This window comes from Symphalangus syndactylus, chromosome 2, assembly GCF_028878055.3.
Source record: "Symphalangus syndactylus isolate Jambi chromosome 2, NHGRI_mSymSyn1-v2.1_pri, whole genome shotgun sequence".
In the NCBI taxonomy this organism is placed as follows: domain Eukaryota; kingdom Metazoa; phylum Chordata; class Mammalia; order Primates; family Hylobatidae; genus Symphalangus; species Symphalangus syndactylus.
The window spans coordinates 141,003,965-141,019,129 of record NC_072424.2 but is presented as its reverse complement, the minus strand read 5'-3'; the positions used below and the strand labels follow the sequence as shown (position 1 = coordinate 141,019,129).

General features: G+C 36.2%; 1 protein-coding gene across 11 annotated transcripts in view; it reads right to left on the bottom strand.

The window, feature by feature from the left end:
- The window catches only part of QKI (QKI, KH domain containing RNA binding), a 173,591-nt gene that overhangs the window by 96,341 nt on the left and 62,085 nt on the right, over window positions 1-15,165 (bottom strand). For all 11 annotated transcript variants that reach the window (XM_055269255.2, XM_055269245.2, XM_055269236.2 and 8 more), the window contains one exon: window positions 4,125-4,241. In XM_055269255.2, coding sequence (XP_055125230.1) covers window positions 4,125-4,241 — 117 coding nt within the window. The remainder of the gene's footprint in view (window positions 1-4,124; window positions 4,242-15,165) is intronic.

The window sequence follows — 15,165 nt, the reverse complement described above, 5'->3', positions numbered from 1 at the left end:
AGGCTGATTGCCAGAGAAACCCTAACCAAGTAAATAGAGGGCTGAGACTTTCAGCCTCATTCCCCAACCTCTAAGGAAGGGAGAGAGGCTGAATGTTGAGTCGATCACCAATGGTCAATGATGAACATCAGTCATGCCTACATAATGAAACCTCCATAAAAAAAAACAGAAGGACGGGGTTTGGAGAGATTCCAAATAGCTGAACACATGGAGGCACCCGGAGGGTGGCACACTGGAGAAGGGATGGGAGCTCTGAGCCCCTTCCCACATGTCTTGCCCTATGCATCTTTTCCATCTGCTGTTCATCGGTATCCTTTGTAATATCCTTTATAATAAATAAGTAAAGTGCTTCCCTGAGTTCTGTGAACTACTCTAGCAAATTAATTGAACTCGACGAGGGACTTGCAAAAAAACACATTTATAGCTGGTCAGTCAAAAGCACAGGTCATCACTGGGGCTTGCAACTGGTATCTGAAGTGGAGACAGTCTTAGGGGACTGAGCCCTCAACCTGTGGTATGTGACATTATTCCCAGTTTTGAACTGAATTAGAGGACATCCAGATGGTGTTTCCTGGAGATTTGTTTGGTTTGTGAGGAGAAACCCTCACAACATCTGGGGTCACAAGTATACTGAGTGGTGTGGGAAATGGTAGTCAAAGTTTCTAATACTCAATATTCAAGTTGTTCTAATATGTCTGAAGTTATCACTCTCAGAAATGATTTATAATTAGAAAATAATGTACCACAGAATAGAACTCAGACTTCAGTTTCTTTTTTTTTTTTTTTTTCCCCTGAGACAGAGTCTCGTTCTGTCACCCAAGCTGGAGTGCAGTGGCACACAATCATAGCTCACTGTTGCCTCAACTCCTGGGCTCAAGCATCCTCCCTCCTCAGCCTACCTAGCAGCTGGGACTACAGGTGCACGCCACCACATCTGGCTAATTATTTTTTAAGTTTTATTGTAGAGATGGGGGTCTCACTATGTTGTCCAGGTTGGTCTTCAACTCCTGGGATCCTCCTGCCTCAGCCTCCACAGTGCTGAGATTACAGGTGTGAGCCACTGTGCCCAGCCTAGTTTCAAATTTGACTGCCACATTTTGGCGTGTGACCTTTGGCAAATTACTCAACCTCCCCAAGGCTTTGGTCTCTTCATTTACAAAACAGCCGGTACAGACAAGAAGTTCATAATAGTTTTCAAGCCCTGGTTCCATGATCTTAACTAGTACCATTCCACTGGGTATTTATGCACTAAATCAATGCTGTTGAGCCCATCAATAATGCTGAAATAATAACAATCCAAGAAAATGAAAATTAAAGTGGCATATTAACTTACTTGCTTAAAACCAGTAGCTTAGAATAATATAGTACTATATTCCCCAAAGCATTAGAAGTACATAGCATTTACAATTTTCTTTATTTAACCAACGTTTTCGGGGAACATGAGAGAAGGTACACCTAAGCCTTTCATTACCTGAACTAGTCTCCTTTCACAGGTATTTTTTCAAGTGCCTGCACTCTGTGCCAGGTACTCACCAAACACCAAGGAAATTAATACTCCATAAAATAGCCATGGTAGGCTCTCACTGAGTTTACCAGTGTAGGGAAGGATTCAGACCAGCACACACCATTCCCATCATAGCATTTTTTGTTAAAAGTAAAACAGACAATCAGTATATACACACACACACACACACACATATATATACACACACACTATATATATATACACACACACACACATATATATACACATGTCTATATATATATGGACAACTCTGTAGAAAAGTTTAAAGCAAATGGCTTTTCCTCTTGAACTCCTGAAATACTTCTCAATGAGCTATCTTTATTACTTACATCAATACTTCTTTTTGTTTCCATCTCTTTTCATGTTCTTTACCAAATGGCCAAGCATTCCACTCTGACTTTACTTTTATTACAAACATTTATAAGAGTGCAACAGTATAATCACACAGTTACAAGCTCTAATGCTCTTTGTCTGTGAGGGCTTGAAAGAGTAACCAAGGTGAGTGGGGGGCCATTACTGCAGAATTCACAGAAACTCAGAAGCAGGGAAAAAGGGGTTTTGTTAACTGGCTGACAGAATAGCTTAACTGATGAATATATATTAATCTTTTTGTACAGATTTATATATCTGTCAGTTGTCAAGACTTCATTCATTGTCCATAGGCAATTAAACTAGTATTACTTAATGCCCACATAATCCTAAGTCCAAACATGAGAACCAAAACTTTGTGGCAACATTCATTTGAAAAGATTATCACTCAACTGATTCAAAATATGCACTTTTTTTAAGATTCTAATAAAAAAATTTAATACATCTAAAATTGCTCAAGGAGAACTCACAGACTCCCATGAACATATCTTTAAACACAGCTGACAAAGAATATATTATAATAAGATTTTTAAATAATCAATATTATGAGAACTTTTTGCCCAGATTTCTTGGCTACTAAATCATTGATGAAGAGCAAAAATGAATGAGATCCAGTCAGCTTACGTGAGGGCTTAAAAGACATGAGGTGGAGGGCTCAGAAAACAAGTTTATCAGATACCCTGTGGGTTTGGTGTTCATTCCGTAAGTTCCACAAAGCGATTCAGTGTACTGGTCTAACACAGCTAGCCACACATTATTCCTAGATAGCCCCTTCAAGTCAATGGAAAGAAATGAAGAAAGGAAGAAAGAAAGAAAAAGAGAGAGAGAGACAGAGAGACACAGAGAGAGAGAGAGACAGACCAGACAGACAGACAGACAGACAGACCAAACTTTCCTAAAACACTTTTAATCTCTGGCCATCAAAATCTATTTTTTTAAATCCACCAATTTTTACAAGAATAGAAATTCAAAACTATCCTGCCTCACAGTATTGCTGGATAAGACAAACTAGGTAAATAAAATCTTCCTAACAATAATATTTAGATAGTTGGGTCTTTACTAATTAAACCAGCAAAAGAAGAAATGGCAGGAGAAAAAAACCCACAGAAACAGAAATAACATACTTTAAAATGTAAAATCAACAGAAAATGTTGATGAAACCCAAAGTGTATCTCATGTAGCTAGTGATAGCCTTCCTTTTAATAGATTTCTGTCTTCTAACTCTCTTGTAACTCTCCCAGTGATCTGACATACATCCAAAGTTATTTGACCATTCTTATTTAAATCTCATCAAAAGAAATATTTCAGATTTTTCAAAACTTTTATATACTTTTACACACATTACAGTCTGACTAATTCCAAACTGGCAGCTTCCCAAAAGTAAATAACAAAGGAAGGTAACATGATGAACTGATATTTTAATTTGCTAAGTAAAAAATGATAATTAACAAGGGAAAATCGCCAGGCGTGGTGGCTCACGCCTATAATCCCAGCCGTTTGGGAGGCTGAGGTAGATGGATCAAGAGGTCAGGCGTTGGAGACCAGACTGACCAACATGGTGAAACCCCATCTCTACTAAAAATACAAAAATTAGCTGGGCATGGTGGCATGCACCTGTAATCCCAGCTACTCAGGGGGCTGAGGCAGGAGAATCACTTGAACACAGGAAGCGGAGGCTGCAGTGAGCCGAGATTGTACCACTGCACTCCAGCCTGGATGACAGAGTGAGACTCTGTCTCAAAAATAACAAAGAAACAAAAAAGAAAAACAAGGGAAAATCATGACAACACCTTTAAAAAGTTTAAAAGTTCCTGACGTGGAATATAGTGGGTTTTTTTGTTCGTTTTTGAGACGGAATTTTCCTCCTGTTGCCCAGGCTGGAGTGCAGTGGCATGATCTGCAATCTCCACCTCCCGGGTTCAAGTGATTCTCCTGCCTCAGCCTCCTGAGTAGCTGGGATTACAGGCGCCCGCCACCACACCCGGCTAATTTTTGTATTTTTTTAGTAAAGACAGGGTTTCACCATGTTGGCTAGGCTGGTCTCGAACTCCTGACCTCAGACGATCTGCCTGCCTCGGCCTCCCAAAGTGCTGGGATTACAGGCATGAGCCACCATGCTGGGCCTGGAATATAGTGTTTTAAGCATAAAAAATCTGGAAATTTTCTTATTAAAATGTAAAAGTATAGTAAGTTACTCACATGAAGACTTAGACCATTTTCAAGGGCTTACCTTTTTTTTATCCCTCATTGAGCCTTTGCCTCGGACCATGATTTTACATCCGGTTTCTGCTTCAAGTTGTTTGGCTGTAAGTCCTCTAGGTCCAAGGATTCTCCCAACAAAATTAAACTGGAAAAAAAAAAAAAAAAAGGGTCACCATACATTATTCACTTGCTGGAACTTACAGCTCTTAAAATATGAAGTATATCTACATTTACTTACTGAAGTTAAATGTCTTTTTAATACTAAGTTGAAATAAAATCTAGAGCCCTTATGAATTTCTTGCTAAGTCTCAGGTCTAATTACAATAGCTCATCATTTAGCATTATATTTTCACAAGTATTAACACAAACTATGAACTGGGAACAGCATACAGCTAGAACAGATACAACTGTCCATCAACAAATAACCTAAAACAGAGAGTATTAAAGAGTTTGACAAAATATCAGATGCCAGCCAAGAATACAAGTCCCTTCCACAAAATGTCCAACTGTCTCTTTGTAATGACAGTGTTGAAGAAATTGTTAGGGACTGCCCTTTCTACCAAAATCCTTGGTGGAAAGTCCCCTTTTGTTTACCTAAGAAAAATTATACTTTCTCCAAAGCAACTGTTCAGAAACATGTTACGAAAATTATGCGTTGGCTATGCTAAATGTGTCTTAAGAGTACATATTCCTTTCTACCTTTAACTTATAAAAAACCTAAACTCTGAATATCACTAAATAGGACAGTGATATCAATAATTGTATAAATAAAAAATTGTACAATAAAAAAATAAAAAATTACCATCGCTCAACAGAAATTCCTGGTATTCATATATACAAGTTATTTCTTTAAGGCCAATAGGAAAAATGGGCTAAATCATGAAAAGCAAATTTTCCTCATTTGCATGTCATCTGCATAAAAGGCCAAAATGTAAGAGTGTGCTATCAGTTCCACAAAATTCCACAGGTGGTTTTCATTTACTTATTCAATCAAATAGGTACTGATTCTTATGCATATGGTCTCCTACTTTTTTCTTGCATTTATCCAACTGTTAGTATATTATTACATAAAAGTAACATGCTAGAAAATCCACTGCCGTCAGGGCTTAAGACTGGGTACTTCTGGTATCATCTGTACTCCACTGGCTCTTATTCTGCATTGCCACACCTTAGAAAAGTGATTCTCAAATGAAAGGTGGTAGGTAGTAAGCCTATATCATTCGAAGAAAGTCTCCGAGGGGATTTTCATAATCTTATTTCACCCTCTGTTGAGACTCACAGACTCATCTATAAGCACTTAATTTAGCTCTTCAAGATCCTAGATTCTGAAATCTGCTAATAGCTCTTTATATTCAAATAAAGTCCCTTATCTTTGCCCAGTGCTTCAGTATATAGTCATTTTACCTCTTTACCCAACCTAAACCCCTACCATGATCCATTTTAACAAAGTACTTCCAATTTAGAAACTCATCAACTTAACCTTCCCACATCTCCAATTTAAATAAACTCAAGTAGTATACTACGGTTATGTGCTTAAACTCTGAAAGCACACAGATTCTAGCTGGTATCCAAGCCCAAATATGAAAATAGTAAGTAGGAATGTGATAATTGGCCAGGCGCAGTGGCTCACACCTGTAATCCCAACACTTTGGGAGGCTGAGGCGGAGTGGATCACTTGAGGTCAGGCGTTCAAGACCAGCCTAGCCAACATGGTGAAACCCCATCTCTACTAAAAATACAAAAATTAGCGGGGCATGGTGGTGCATGCTTATAATTCCAGCTAATTGGGTGGCGGAGGCATGAGAATCACTTCAACCCAGGAGGTAGAGGTTGCCGTGAGCTGAAATCATGCCTCTGCACTACAGCCTGGGCAATAAAGTGAGAATCTGTCTCCAAAAAAAAAAAATAGGAATCTGAAAATCACATCAAATAAGCCTCAATTACAGAATGGGGATAATACTATCTGATAGAGCTATAGTGATGATGGCATGCACAGATATGTATGTGTATAGCACAATACATACACAAGGTCCAGTAAAAAGTGTGCCATATAGTTCACAAGAGCCTACCAAGTCTAATACAAATCCTTTGCTTAAAACCTCAGGCTCTTACTCTTAATTAAGCTTGGAATGTCATTTCTAGAAGATGTGATCAGCAGCAAATTTGCCCTACAGAACTCCAGAGAGATTGGACACTCAGACACTGAGTTTTGCAGAAAACAAGAATGAAAAGGTGGAACTAATACATAGAACAAGCGACCATCACTGCCCACAGAACACGAAAGGCCAGGCTTCTGACCTGTAGGTAATGGGCTAGTTATTTCTCTAGAAAAATTGAAATAACCCACGAAAAGAATTCTGTGTTCCATTACATGACTTCCATCTCAAAGACTGGCACTGTAGGTGGTCACCCCAAATTAAGGTTGGCAGTGGACAGCTCTGTTCATGAACACAAGCTCCTAATTCAAACTTTCATTGTTTCACACTTAAACAATGTTCACCAAAGGTTCAGGAAGGGCTCTATCATGAGAGAGACAGGACAAGATAAAGAAGCAGGACAAGAGACTGACCCTTGAGAAAAAAAAAAAGACTACAGGACAAAGGAGATGATTAAAAAAAAACAAAAAAAAACTTTTAGTACATAGTGTTACATTATTTTCTAAAATGGTTGTACATATTTTTATCCCTCCGTATAGTATAAAAATTTATTTTGATCCACTTCCTCTCCAATATTTATTATCAGTGTTTTTATATTTTAACCATTCTAGTGTACGTATTAAATGTTTCAATTAGCATTCCTGTGACTACTAATGAAGCTAAGCATTTTTTCACATTTGTTGGCCATTTGGATATGCATTTTTTGGAGGACATTTGAAGTTTCCTGTATTTTTCTATTGTGTTACCTTTTCCTTATTGATTTCTACTTTGTGGTTACACAATTGACAAGTATTTTTCCCATCCTGTGGCTCGTCTTCTCCCTCTTTAATGATGTCTTATGATGACTGAAAGTTTTTAATTTTAACATAGTTCAAATTTTCAACCTTATCTTCATGGTTAGTGTTTTCTGTGTCCTGTTTAAAAGAAGTCTCTCCCCACCCTAAGGTCACCAAGATACCCTCTGGTGTTATCTTCTAGTAGCTTTATTGTTAAGTCTTTCGAATTTACATCTACAGTGTACCAGGAATTGATGTCTGTATATGAGATAATTTTCTTTTTTTCTCTCACATGAATATCCAAATGTTATTAAATATACGAATGTTACTGAATAGAAATGTTATTGAAAAGACTACTCTTTTCCAATTGCTCCACAGTGTCATCACTGTCATAAATATTTAACTACACAATCATCCCTTGGTATCTGGGGTGGGGAGAATTGGTTACAGGTCCCCACACAAACGCCAAAATTCACAGATGCTCGAGTCCCTTATATAAAACGGTGTCATATTTGCACATAACCTATGCACAACCTCCAATATAATGTATATCATCTTTAGATTACTTAAAATACCTAATACAATGTAAATACTGTGTAAATCACTGTTATGCTGCATTGCTTAGGAAATAATGACAAGAAAAAATTTGTATATTTCAGTACAAATGCAACCATTTGAAATATTTCCCCTAAAAGTTTTGATCCTAGGTTGGTTGAATCCACGGATGTGGAACCTGAGGATACAAACAGCTGACAGTACTTAGGTCTGTTTTGGAGCGCTCTAGTCTATTCCATTTCTTTATCTTTGCTTTAATATCATACTGTATTAATTATGGTAAATTATGGTAAATTATATGGTACACCAAGTTCTTCCCTCTTGCTCTTCCTCAAGAGTGTCTTAGCTATTCCTGGCCCTTTACATTTCCACATATTTTAGAGTAAGTCGGTCAATTTCTAAAATAATACTTGCAAGAATTTTCACTGAGATCACATTATAATACAGACTCTTCAAAAACCATAAACATGGTAAAATTTCTCCATTTGGTTAAGTTATCTCTCATCTCTCTCAATAACATCAAGTTTATTTTTGTTTAGGCTAAAGTGCAAGTGGCACAATCATAGTGCACTGTAGCCTTGAATTCTTGGCCTCAAGCAATCCTCCCACCTCAGCCTCACCATGCCTGTTTTTTTTTTTTTTTTTTTTTTTTTTTTTTTTTTAACTTTTTTGTAGACATCAGGTCTCACTATGTTGCCCAGGCTGATCTCAAAATTCCTGGACTCAAGCCATCCTCACCCCGACTCCACCCCAGTGCCTAAGCCTCCCAAACAGCTAGGATTACAGGCTGGAGACACCATGTCCAGCCTCAAAAATATAGAGCTTTTTTGATTGTGCCTTTACCTGTTTTTACTTTTGTTGTTGTTAGATTCATTCCTACAAATTTACAGGGCTTTTTCTGCTACTGTATATCATAATTTTAAGTTTTCATTTTCTGTTTCTGATATATGAACATATAATTGGGTTTTTTTCTATCAACCTTATAACCAGCATTTCTTCATTACTGACTCTCATAAATCTTTTGTACATTCTTTTGGATGCTAAACAATCACATCACCTGCAAATAATGACAGTTCTCTATTTTCCTTTCCTATCATATATTTTTATTTCTTTTTCTTGCTATCCTTACAGTACTGGTCAGCATACCTTGAGTTCAAAGCCAAATAAAAGTGTATCATCCTTGACTTGTTGCAAATTTCAAGAATAAAGGTTTCAACAGTTCACCATAAAGTTTAAACTAATCTTAAACTTTTTGAAGATACACTTTATCACATTAAAATTCCCTTCTATTTCTTAGTTTGCTAAGAGTTTTCAACTACAAGTGGATATCTAAATTTATCATTTTTCACTATCTATTAAAACAACATTTCTCCTTAATTCTGTTATTGCAGCGGATTTCAACTAATTGTCAAACATTAAAGCAAATTCAACTTAAGCAAATTGTTTCCTGGCATTCTGGTGATTTTTTTTTTTTTAAAGAAATGTCCATTCATAAACAGAACTAGCCCACAATTTTTCTTTCTCATAATACACGTCTCAGGTTTTGGTATCAAGGTTATTCTGGTCGCAAAACATGTTGGAATGTATTCCTCCTTTTTCCACTCTCCAGATAAGCTTGTATATGGCTGTTATTTCTTCCTTAAATAATGAATAAAATTCACTGGTGAAGCTACCTGAGCCTGGAGATTTCTCTATAGAAGGTTTTAAATTATGGATTCAGATTTTCCACTCCTTCGTATGTCAATTTTTAAGTTGTGTCCATTTTGTCTAAATTTTCAAATTTGTTGATTTAAAATAGATGTCTAATTTAATTATTTTTAATACCAATAAGATCTGAAACGATGTCCCATTTTTTTATTCTTGACTGGTTACCTGTATCTTCCTTTTTCTTGATCAGTCTTCAAAAGTGTTTTAAAAGAACCTGCTTTTGTTGACTGAGGTAGACTGATTTCAAAAATGGCCATAATTCTCTGCCCCTCATTGTGTCCATGCCATCTGCAAAGGGTATCTGCACCTCCTCCCACCTCCTGAATCTAGGGTAGCATTGTGACTTGCTTTGGCCAATACAATGTAGTGGTGAGAATGATATGCCTCAGTGTTAGTCTTACGTGGTTCTACTCTCTTAGAGCCCCTTTCCCCCAAGTAAACAAGCTTGGACTAAAACTTGTTGGGGAATGAAAGACAGTGACCCAGTCATCATCAATATCTGCAACCACGCAACTCCCAGAAGTAGAACCACCTGGCTGACCTTACAGCTGACTGGAAGGAGGACTCAGGAGCTCAACAAGTGGTTTACTTAAGTTTTTGGAGTAATTTATTATAATACAGAGCTAGCTAGAGGATATATTGAATTACTTCATTTTGTGTTTGTCTTTAATTGATTTCTACTCTTCATTTAATTATTTCCTTCCTTCTACTTCCTTCGTTTAATCTGTTTTTTCCAATTTTTTGAAATGAATATTTTGCTTATTGTATTCCTTCTAACATATACATCTAAAGCTTTACATATACCTCTAAACTGGTTTTAGTTGTATCCCACAAATTCAGATAGGGAGCAGTTTCATTTTCAAAGTCAAGGTAATTTGACATCTACTAAATATTTAAATATATTATTCTCATTTCAACATATAATAATTTCCTATAGTTTTGTTTCTAGCTTCTTACAGTGTAATCAGCAAACATATTATATGTAATAGCCATCCTTAATATTTGTTCAGACTTGCTTTTCAGCATAGCATATGGTCAGTTTTTGTAAATATTCCATAGGTGCTTAAAAAGAATGCAAAGTCTGGTGTGATTAAATTTTATCTGTTTCACCTTTTACTTATATTTTTGCTGTATTATGTATAAAGGCAATTACAACCAACCCTTAAACAAGAGGTCTGAACTATGTGGGTCTATTTTTTTTCCATAAATATTACACCAAGTATGACACCCCTCCCACCTCCATCACCTCTTCTGCCTCTGCCACCCTTGAGACAGTAAGACCAAACCTGAATCTTCCTCCTCTTCCTCAGCCTACTCAATGTAAAGACCACCAGGATGAAGACCTTTATGGTGACCTACTTCCATTTAATGAATAATAAGTATATTTTTTCTTCCTTATGATTTCCTAAAAACATTTTCTTCTCTGTGGCTTATTTTATCGTAAGAATACAGTGTTAATACATGTAACATACAAAATGTGTTGATTGACTGTTTATGTTATCGGTAAGGCTTCCAGTCGACAGTAGGCTATCAGTAGTTACGTTTGGAGGTAGTTAAAAGTTATACGTGCATTTTTTGCTGCAAAGGGGGTCAGTGCCCCTCAGCCCCATATTGTTTAAGGGTCAAGTGTATATCTTCCTGTCATTATGAAGTGGCCTTCTTTATCTCTAGAGATGCCTTTTGCCATTAAGCTTACACTGATACTAATATAGATAGAATTTTTTATTAATTTTTCTTATGTGTCTTTTCTTGATCCTATCTATTACTTTCAAACTTTTGTTATCCTTATTTTAAACAGGACTCCTGTAAAAATCATCTAAATGAGTTGCTTCTTCATTGAATTTTAACAGGAACAGCCAATTTATACTACATGGTTTACTAAATCTTTTTACTAAGTGTTTTCTATGTCCTCTACTTACTTTCTTTTCTTTCTTGCCTCTTTTTCCTGGATGTGGGCGGAGGGAGGGTTGCATATGAACATATTTTCTTCGTTCTCTTCTTCTATAGTTTGGAAGTTATATGCTTGTTCACCCTAGTATTTACAACATGCTTCCTTGACTTATCAACATTAATGTTCATTTGTACTTTTACCCTTTTCCCATACAAATACAAGGACCTCAGAAAGTATAATATTTATCCTCAATCCAGTTTATATGCCTTTGTTTTTCAAATTCTATGTATTTTAAACTCAACAGGCCATTATTTTCACTTTGTACAAATAAGCATTTAAGTTTATCAACAATTTTATCATTTTTGTTGCTCTTTATTCCTTTATGCATCTTCAACTTTTCAGTCATCACTCTTCTGCCTGAAAAACAACCTTTAGCATTTCCTTTAGTGAACGTCTTCTAGTAATGAACTCTCTCCATTTTTCCTTATCTGAAAATGTCTTATTTTTGAAGGGCATCTTAAAGATTCTTTATACACCATCTCCCGGATTCATTCCACTGTTACTAATGGAAGTGAACTGAGTCTTCCCGCTGCTCCTTTGAAGGTGATCTTTTCTCTCTTCTAGCTGCTTTAAGATTTTCTCATCATTACTTTACAGTAGTTTTATTATCACATGCTGAGGTGTAGTTTCCTTTATCATGTTTATCAGTAAGTATGATAAATATAAAGAAAACCACAATTTCACAATGTGACTTTATTTCTTTCTTTGGTTTTATAGTTCTGAAACACACTTCCCTCAAACTCTGCTTCTGTTCCATTCCACCTCTCCTCTTCTTCTAATACTACGACTACATATATTAAATTTTCTCACTATATTCCTTTTACTTTTCACATTCCCTTCTACTTTTTTCCATCCCTCTGTATCTCCATGCTGAAAATTTTCTTCTGAGCTATCTGCCAGTTTACTAATTCTCTCTTCAAATGCTTCTAATCTTCTGTTAAATCCACCTGTTGAGTTAATAGTAGGTAAATAATTTTCTGGCTTAGTTTTTCTTTTATAGCTTCCATTTCTCTTCCTTTTCTTCTGTCTTCTTCTACACTGAAAACTTACAGCTCTTATAAAGTCTGGGTCTGAAATTCTAAAATCTAGAGTATCTGTGGATTTGTTTCTATTGTTTTTCAGACTGTTTCTTCAGATTTTTGTTAATGTCATCTTGTCTCCTTGTGTGCTTATTTTCTAGTGTGTGTCAGAAAATACACCTACTAAATAGCTTATAAAAATAATATAAGGCCAAAGACAATAGTATCTTCCTCCAGGGAAGATACATATCAGCTTCCGCCAGGCACCTACTATTACTAGCAACCCAGGATCAATGCAATTTCACTTACTGAGACAGACAATTTTGAGCTGAGATACTGTCTCTGTGAGGACCTGCAACCTCCTACATTCTTACTCCTAAAGTACATATCCATCAGTGTCCCTACCCCAAGCAAAGACTAGGCTGGGCATGGCAAGGGAGGTTCACATAGACAAATTACAGACTCCAAACGCTGTCCCCCAAAGCTCAGCCTTTCATCTGTCCTCTCCAGATTCTGCAAATATGCTCAGCAGAAAAAGAGATCCCCCAAAACAGGGTTATATCCTTGATCATCTCACCTCCTGAAGACCATGAACTAGTAGTTCTTCACAACCTTGCTGGGTCCCTGATGTGTTCAGTTATTTTTTTTCCTATTGTATCCTATTTTCCTGGAATTGCTCAGCTGGTCTGCATTACCCTGTCAGTCCTTAACAAACATAAGTCTACTGGCACTTTTTGCACAGTTGCTTTTTAATCTAAAGAGGTCTAGAATTGACATAAGGTAGTATGGTGTAACAATGTGTTGAAATGAAGATCTGAATAAAAGAAAAAAGAAACATAACAGAAAATCTATCAACATGCCTGGCCTTATGTTCATCTCCAATAAACTCTTCCTACTTTTTTCTACAACATCATCACTTAACCAGTTTATGTAAGTCACAGATTACATTAAATTTCACTTCCCCGCTCCTCCAAACAACCTGGACAGAGATAATAATCTTTACATCCTATCACTCACCCACTGTTTTTCAGTAAAATAGAGAACACCCTTTCATTTTCAAATTCAATTCAACAAAACATTTACTTAAGGCTTATTATGTGGCAAGCAGTGAAGTAAATGTGAAGGACTGAGAATAAGGAAACTCTGCTCTCAAGAAGTCTGTGAAAATGCCTCTACTACATTTGTTACCTTGGCTATTTCTTTAAATAAGTAACCTTGCCAGCTACTCTTCAATAATAGTTGTACTCTATGCAGATCTTTTTCCAAATTGTCACAAACTAGATACACATTATATACTTCACATATGGCCCAAAAATGTCGGGAAAAACACATTATGAACAGAGATACTTTAGTACAAATAACTAATATGTAATTGGTTTTGACCCGTACCCTTTGTGAAACCAGCTGCCCTACACTCTGTCACCACATATAGAGCCTTGTTTGGTGTACCCCACCCTTTTCATGTATTAACCCTCCTTGGCTGGAACCACATCAAGATTACATAGAAAAGGGCTTCTACCACAGCTAATTAATCCTCACAATTATTATTTACTAAATTAAAAATGTTTGTAATACAGTTAAAATCACATTAAATCTGTGACAAAATTTTACTAACCTTAAAAAATGAAACAATCACTATTGCCCCAAGAACCCACAAACAGCTCAAGGATGTTAAGGTGCAAGCCATCAGGACTCTAGTACAGCTGAAACTGTCAAGGTCATCCTTCTCAAAACGTCGTAAGTAGAGAATGAAAAAAAAAAAACTAATCATAGCAGCTGCTTTGTCTACTGCAACCAATTTCCAAGTTAATATCGTTTGCCTTGTATTAAAATTCATTCTGTGTTGATTTATCACGCCAGTTCTGCAGCTTCATTCAATTAAAACAATGTCACAACACTTTCAAAGAAAATCATTTCAAACAGCCTGAGCTAAGTGCAACTTTAAAGGCCAAAAGAAGGGAAAGAAAAAGAGGAAAAAAAGATATTCATTAACCCTACTGTTTAAATACAGACCTTCTCTGTGGCTCATCAATTATATTTCTGCCAAGTGGCATGTTAATTTACAAGGAAGAGGTTTAACAACAATTATTTCTAACGCTGTTCATTGCTGCTCAGACTTCATTTTAAATGGAAATGATAGATTTTTCCCAATGACAAAATGTAAAGCATTATAGAAAACCCTTCCGTTAACCTTTTTAAAATTCCATAATTAAAGATAAACTCCTGCGACACATTATCAAAATAGATAATAAAAAATGGATTTCCAAAAGCACCTCAAGTGAAACACTTCTAAGAACTGATAAAGCGTAATCTCTGCCTAAAATTTGGGGGTGAGGAGAGAGACCAAGTTTTCATTTAAAAAATGCAATTTTTTGGATTGCTTTTTGCATAACAGATTGATAATCTGTTTTTAAATATTGTGTCTAGTTATTTTTAGGGTCTTTAGTTAGATGCCTTACAAATCTTCCATTATATCATATAAGCAACACAGTGGGTATGAAACAAATACATTCACAGAAGTGTATATGTATATTTTTTAAAGTCTTTCACTTAGCAGAAGACAAAAAACGGACCACACCCAATCTAGTCAACACTGGTGGGCCTATCTTATACAAGTATGTAAGATGAGAGAAGAGTTGTGTCTATATATTAACAGCACGACTGTTTTTAATTAAAAATACAAAATGAATACAGATGATCCTTGACTTACAATGAAGTTAAGTCCAATAAACCCACTGAGTTGAAACTGCAGTTTAAAATTTATGATATTTTCAATTCCAATGGTTTTATCTGGAGATGGCCCCATCATAAATTGAGAAGCGTACTGAAAACATATCACTTTCGAACCACTGTAAACAATCCTAAGTCAGACCATTATAAGTTGGGGACTATATACCGAAATGTC